Below are 7,539 nucleotides of genomic sequence, written 5' to 3'. Positions count from 1 at the left end.
AAATAAATGGGAAAAAAAAAGAAATTAAATATAACCCATTGGCAAACATAACATTCAGGCATTGTGAGTCCTTTAAATGATATGTATGTACAAACTAGCCCTGAAAAATCTAATGTCTACATATTGTATGAGTTGTTATTCAAAGCCAGTTTTTGGTAAATCAGTAACTGTGAATCAATCAGTAGATTAACTGCCAAATCATCAATTTTTAGTTCCTGTTTATGACCCATTGTAAAAGGAAGATTGCAATTAGAACCCATTTGTAGCACATCCATTAATTTCTTCTTAGGAACCCAAACAATCACAATGTCATTAAAGTTGCTTTTTATCTTTCTGCGTCTTCTGTTATTATATAAACTGCTCCAGCATGCAAAGGTTGATTTCAGATGTTGAAAGCAAAACAGTTGATATTTCTACTGAGAAACTGGGATTACATCATCTTTTTTTCTAGGACTACTCTCATTCCCATATTGGGAGTTCTTCTATTACTGATTATTTCTAAACGTCAGGAATTCTTGTAGGAATTTTTATATGTGCAGCTTCAAAACAATCCTTATTAGATGGTCATTTTACTTCCACTTTTGGTATGACATTCTTTCTTCCCGTGATGTGTTAATGGCTCTATGTATCCTGTCATTGGTGACACACTCCCTTCTGTAACATTGGATATTTACAATCAGTGATTAACTTAATGTGTATATAAGTATTAATGTTAAAAGTTTATCTTTTAAAAATGACTAAATTCATAAAATAATGTCTAGGTGTTTTTTGACAATCTGGTCTTAAGCGATCTATTTCTTTTTCACAGGGAATGGGGGAAAATCAGACAATGGTCACAGAGTTCCTCCTGCTGGGATTTCCCCTCAGCCCACAGATTCAGATGCTCCTCTTTGGGCTCTCCTCCCTACTCTATATCTTCACCCTGCTGGGGAATGGGGCCATCCTGGGGCTCATCTGGCTGGACTCCAGACTGCACACCCCCATGTACTTCTTCCTCTCACACCTGGCCCTCGTCGACATCGCCTACGCCTGCAACACGGTGCCGCAGATGCTGGTGAACCTCCTGCTTCCAGCCAAGCCCATCTCCTTTGCTGGCTGCATGACACAGATGTTTCTGTTTTTGAGTTTTGCACATACAGAATGTCTCCACCTGGTGGTGATGTCCTGTGATCGGTACGTGGCCATCTGCCACCCTCTCCAATATTCCGTCATCATGACCTGGAGAGTCTGCGTCACCCTGATGGTCAGTTCCTGGGTGTGTGGCTCCCTCCTGGCTGTGGTCCATGTGAGCCTCATCCTAAGACTGCCCTTTTGTGGGCCTCATGAAATCAACCACTTCTTCTGTGAAATCCTGTCTGTCCTCAGGCTGGCCTGTGCTGACACCTGGCTCAACCAGATGGTCATCTTTTCTGCTTCTGTGTTCATCCTGGTGGGGCCACTTTGCCTGGTGCTGGTCTCCTACTGGTGCATCCTGGCGGCCATCCTGAGGATCCAGTCTGGGGAGGGCCGCAGAAAGGCCTTCTCCACCTGCTCCTCCCACCTCTGCGTGGTGGGGCTCTTCTTTGGCAGTGCCATCGTCATGTACATGGCCCCCAAGTCCCCCCATTCTGAGGAGCAGCAGAAGGTCCTTTTTCTATTTTACAGTTTTCTCAACCCAATGCTGAACCCCCCAATCTACAGCCTTAGGAATGCAGAGGTCAAGGGTGCCCTGAGGAGAGCATTGTGCAAGGAAAGTCATTCCTAACAGGTGTTACATTTGAATCTCCAGCCTCAGTCATCTCCTGGAATCATGGTACCAAATACCATCTACGTTCACTACTCTATGTCTGAGACTGAATGAACCAACAGATTCTGCAAAGCATTCCTTTTTCCTGCCTGGGAAGTATTTAGTTTTTAACGCATTTGTTACACTTAACATTTTTTAATTTAACTACTTATTGAGTTGAGAATGCTGGGAAAAAAATTATTTTGTACACTCTAGAGTCCAGAAGCTTAAAAGTCACTCTACCTCTGACTTACTCAGGTATGCTCAGTAGTAGCTGAACAGCAGTGATTACCAATATAGTCATATCTATAAAAAGTTTTTAAAAAATACAGCCAGAGGCAGAGACTCCAGAACCCATTGATACCTCCATCCACTTTCATCCACATTTGGATGTTTCCCCTCAATTGCACTTCCTCTCTTATAAGTAGTAAATGTACCTAAATGCCTACTTTAGCTTGGAGAAAAATTGATTTTTATAATATCCTACGAACTATCTGACAATTTCTTTTTTGGGGGGTGGGGAGGATGGAATCTCATTCTGTCACCCGGACTGGACTGTAGTGGCAAGATCTCGGCTCACTGCAACCTTCACCTCCTGGGTTCAAGTGATTCTCCTCCCTCAGCTTTCCAAGCAGCTGGCATTACAGGTGCTCGCCACTCTGCCCAGCTAATTTTTTTTGTATTTTTAGTAGAGATGGGGTTTCACAAGTCTGACAATTTCTGTTGTCAGTGACAGTGAATCCATAAACATTCATCTGGCAATCCGAAGCAATCACACAACAAAATCCACTTTCCAATCTGCCGAGATTGCGTTGGTCATTTGTTTCTACTCTTCCTGCCTCCTCCACGGGACTGTCTGTGATTTTCTCTGAATAAGCACATGCTCTTTACTTAGAGGAAGTTAGCAAGTACCACCACACAACTTTTCATTGCTGGGGATGAATGGAAAGCCCCACACAGAGACAATTCAATGGAAAAAAGGGTTTTAATAATAATGGTAACAGAATAATGCTAACATTATTCTAAATTACTCTGTGCCATCCACTGCACACTGAGAGGGACTTTATAGAGATAACCTCGATTTATCATTATAGCCAATCCATTTCCCATTATCACCCCGTTTATAGATGTAAACTTTAAGCAGATGGAAAATGTTAGACTCACACCCAAAGAATCCGGCTCCCAAGCTTTCTCTACTTAACCAGGACAATGTAGGACATTCTTAGCAACATTTCACATTAAGAATAAATTAACCAATCCTAATGTAGGAGATGTTTGGTGAATGTGGGTTCTTTCTCATTCTAGAATGTGCCATGATGAGGCCAGCAGTGTCAGAGATTCTTTACGGAAGGCTTCTTATCCTGTTTGACGAGTCCTATGGGCATGGCTGCAAAGGAGGTTAAGAGATTCAGAGGAACGCAGAACACAAAGAGGGTGGGAATGGAGGCTGTACTCACTGAGATCTGAGAGTTAGTTTAGAACTATACTTGGTTCTGCGTGGTGAGATCCAGAAAAAAGACATCTCTAGTTCACATACAACACTCACATGCTCACGCACATGCACACACATGCACACACACACACACACACACACACACCCCGAGTGCTTCGTGAAGTACTATTCCAAGAACGTTGCAAGTATAAGCTCTTTAAGTCCTCATAAAAACCCTATCAGATAGACACTATTATTACTATTTTTGAGTGAGAAAACAGAGCTACAGAGAGATTATATAATTTAACCAATGCTCCCAGCTAATAAGTACCTAGTCCAGAATCAAACTTAGGCAATATGCCTGAAGAACCCATAATCATAACCATTATATAAAAACCAAAGAGACTGTGAAATTTCCAAAGGAGAAGAAAGAAGAGGAGAGATAAAAACCAATTTTCCATCTCTAGTCAGAGATGGGCATTTGGTATTTAAAACTGTAAACAAAACAAAACAAAACAAACAAACAAAAAAAACCAGCGTTTTTTATACTGGTATGTGAAACCAGATGAGGTAGGTAGCAAGAAGGGACTGTGACTTTAAGGGTCAGAGATGGAGGAGGAGCCTCTTTCTTGATGGGCAGGATGGTGAAACCAAAAACTGGATTAAAGAGGTTGACACTGCAGTTTGAAGTTGATGAGTCATCAATTGAAGAACATTAGAAAGTGTTTCTGTAAGTTATCTAGCCAGGTGTGGCAACATGGGCCTGCAGCCCAAGCTCATCAGGAGGCTGAGGTAGGAGGATCACTTGAGGATTTTGAGGCTGCAGGGAGATGTGATTGTGCCACTGCATCCCAGCCTGGGTGACAGAGTAAGGCCTTGTCTCCAAAAAAGTAATAATGATAAAATAATTAATTAGTTTAATTTTTAAAAATTACCTAACTAGATATACAATTTATAATTCCATTACTGCTGAATACAGTTTTTTAATGGTAGTTTAGTTTCATGACAGATGCTGCATATTGCATTGCAACCAACACTGGAAGTGGATACAGGTCAAATGGCAGGACAAAAGTGAAGAGCTCTAATTCCAGGGGTAGGTCTCAAGGGAAGAGAGGAGCAGCAGGAAATCATGGTGTGCAGAAATGCTGCTCAGGAAGTTGCGTGTATGGACCTTAAATTCTGTGTGTTAGCGCTCTCTTAGGATTGGCCCAGGCATCCAGGAAGCCCAAGACGCTGCCTAGCCCTTAAATACATGAGGCACGTACCTGAGATCCTGGGTCTAGTTCCAGGTCTACCATTTGCTAGCTGTGTTCTTTCCAGAGAAGTCCCTTAAACTGCCCAAGCTTCAGTCCTTCATCTGTAAATTATGCATATGAAAGCTGTTTAGGATACCCCAGAGTGCCACTGAAAACCACAAGCAAGATGCAAATGGACACATTTTTGAAGACTTAAAAGTGCTATGTGAACATAAGATAAACTGTTATTATTACCATGATGTCAGAAGTTATTTTAATCCTGTTGGGGAAACTTTCTGATCAGAAACCAAAATTGCTCTTTAGACAGAAATAGCATTAGTGCTGGTAGGTCACCTAAACCTTTGCCCTCGTGGCTTCCCCATGTCCCTTCTAGAGGCACAGGAGGCCACTCAGACTTGGAAGGCACAGCCTGACAGGAGCAGGAGCTGTGGCCCAGACTCAGTGAACCTCTGTGAGTCAGTTGGCAAAGGCTTCTGGGGAGCCTCTCTCTCTTTGAACCTGGTCCTAGCCCATTCACTTGGAAAAAACAGGAGACTTCTCCCAAGGGCAAGGAATTCAGATTTGGGTTTTGGTTTCCAGCTTTTTGTAATCCTCAACCTGGGGTTTACAGTACATGTCTCAATTATGTTTCATTCATCTCTCCACAAAGGTAAGGACAAGCATTGGTTCATCTCTTTACACCTATACATTCCTAGCACAGAGTGACTACTCACAAAAAAAAACATATGGAATACATAAGGACACTTTAACTATTTGTTGACCTCATTTCTAAGTTTTCAGTGTTGAGCCATCTTCTGATTTCTAACCTTCTTTAAATCCCTCTAATTTTAGGTTATAGTACAGTAGAAATTTAATTGTAGCTGATAATTATTGAGCACTTACTATGTGGTCAGCACTGCATAAAATGCTTTAATATAATTCTTCCATCAAATCTGTAGAGTTAGGTACTAATGCTATCCTAACATTAAATGGAGAAAATAAAGTTTAGTGAAATTAATTAATTTATCCAAGGTCACTAAATTATTCAGTGGTAGAAACATGATTCCAGACCAGGCAGTCTGGCTATAAATAAACTCTGAGCCACTCCCTTGTAGAAGACCTCCTGATGTTCATCTCTTAAATGGCTGGCAACAGGCATGTTCATAGTATTCACTGTGTTCAAATTTCTACTCACATCATATAGGCCCAGGGATGTGTTACCCTTTATTCTTTTTTTTTTTTTTTCAGACAGAGTCTTACTCTGTCACCCAGTCTGGAGTGAAGTGGCCCAATCTTGGCTCACTGCAACTTCTGTCTCCCAGGTTCAAGCGATTCACCTGCCTCAGCCTCCTGAGTAGTTGAAACTACAGGCATGCACAACCACGCCTGGCTATTTGTGTATTTTTAGTAGAGAGAGGGTTTAACCATGTTGCCCAGGCTGGTCTTGAACTCCTGACCTCAGGGATCCACCCACGTGGGCCTCCCAAAGTGCTGGGATTACAGGTGTGAGCCACTGCGCCCAGCCTATTCTTTTAAGGTTGGATATCTCATGCATTTGATTAGTCCAATTCGTCTTTTTAGCATAGTCTTATGCAGTAGATATTAATAATCAAGAACGTGCCATTGTTCTAGGATCACAGAGAGAAAAAGAAACAATTTTGGGTAGAAATTTAGCAATTACTATTAAAGATGCTGGAACGCTTATTTATGTTTTATCATAGGGGTCCATAGTCATTGCCTTCTCACAGGAATATGACAAATGACAGAACCTGTGATTCCAGAAGGCCAGGATGATACTGGTGCTACAAAGGAAGTCATGTTAGGGTGTTGCTCTTGAAAACTCTGACGAGAGGGTGGAGACAATTGTAGGCAATAACTACTGGAAATGATAGGGATGGGAATTTGTATGTTGCAGTCAGTTTCTTTGCCGCCTGAAATTGGCAGCTGCAGCATCTTTGGCATGTGGACCAGGGATTGCCAACCGCCGACCTGTAGGACTGGCGTTTACTGTTTGCTGTGTGTGTAGAGTATCATTGTTAAAGATAGGTTATTGAGAACAGGCAAAGAGGGAAGACATTTGGAATGCTGTCTCATTAGACTTTACAGCTCTGATGTTTTCGCAACCAGCAGAGAAGTATACATCCCTTGCTTTCTTCATAAATTTTAAATAGCACTGGCTCATTTTTATCTGTGTTTTTCAAACCTGTGTTTCTCTGTTTTTAATTTTTGAAATCATGTTGTGCCAAAAGAAGAGGTGAAGAACCACTGAACATAGTATGCTTTAGTCAACAGAACACTGGCTCAGCATGACAATACCTGGGCTCTCATGCCAGTTCACCCACTTACTCACTGTGTGACCTTAGAAAAGTTGCTTAACTACTCTGAGCTTCAATTTCCACACCTATAAAATAAAGAATTCAACTGGACAAACTTTTAGGTCCCCTCTTATTTTCTAATTCCCTGTTATTAGTTTATTCACATTTCATATTGATTTGGATTTTCATTTTTGTTAAAGGAGTATAAAATAAATTCCATACAGAGAAAATGAAATAGGCTTCTGCAGCTAACAATCTCTCAGACCTTAAATATAGTAGAAACCCAAAAATACATACTAGCCAGGAAGAATGGTTCATGACTAAAATCCCAGCACTTTGGGAGGCTTAGGCGGAAGGATCACTTGAGGCCAGGAGTTTGAGACCAGCCTGGCCAATATGGTGAACCCTGTCTCTATTAAAAATACAAAAACTAGCCAGGCATGGTAGCACATGCCTGTAATTCCAGCTACTCAGGAGGCTGAGGCACAAGAATCGCATGATCCTGAAAGGCAGAGGTTGCAGTGAGCCGAGATCATACCACTGCATTTCAGCCTGGGCGACAGAGGGAGACTGTCTCAAATAAAGAAAAAAAAATAGTATGTACTGAATTGATTAATTAGTCGACTATTTTAGTGTTCTGGGAAATAGAAATTTCATAAGACTGGCTAAAAGTTAACATGAAATGCCCACTCTAAGGAAAGGATATTACTAGGAATAACTTTTACTGGAAAAGGTTCCAGGATCTAGACTTAAAACTTAAATGTCTAGTTTTGTAGCCATATTACCCACATT

General features: G+C 41.4%; 1 protein-coding gene across 1 annotated transcript; it reads left to right on the top strand.

The window, feature by feature from the left end:
• The first annotated feature begins 552 nt into the window (after positions 1 to 552).
• LOC108289071 (olfactory receptor 2A1/2A42-like) lies at positions 553 to 2,216 on the top strand. Its single transcript, XM_017508331.2, has one exon. The coding sequence runs from the start codon at positions 812 to 814 to the stop codon at positions 1,742 to 1,744; it is 933 nt and encodes a 310-aa protein (XP_017363820.1). The 5' UTR covers positions 553 to 811; the 3' UTR covers positions 1,745 to 2,216.
• The last annotated feature ends 5,323 nt before the right edge of the window (positions 2,217 to 7,539 follow it).

The sequence above is a fragment of the Cebus imitator genome, unplaced genomic scaffold (assembly GCF_001604975.1).
Source record: "Cebus imitator isolate Cc_AM_T3 unplaced genomic scaffold, Cebus_imitator-1.0 Scaffold390, whole genome shotgun sequence".
Classification (NCBI taxonomy): domain Eukaryota; kingdom Metazoa; phylum Chordata; class Mammalia; order Primates; family Cebidae; genus Cebus; species Cebus imitator.
Note: the sequence above shows the minus strand (reverse complement) of the source record. Positions and strands in the feature narration are given on the sequence as shown.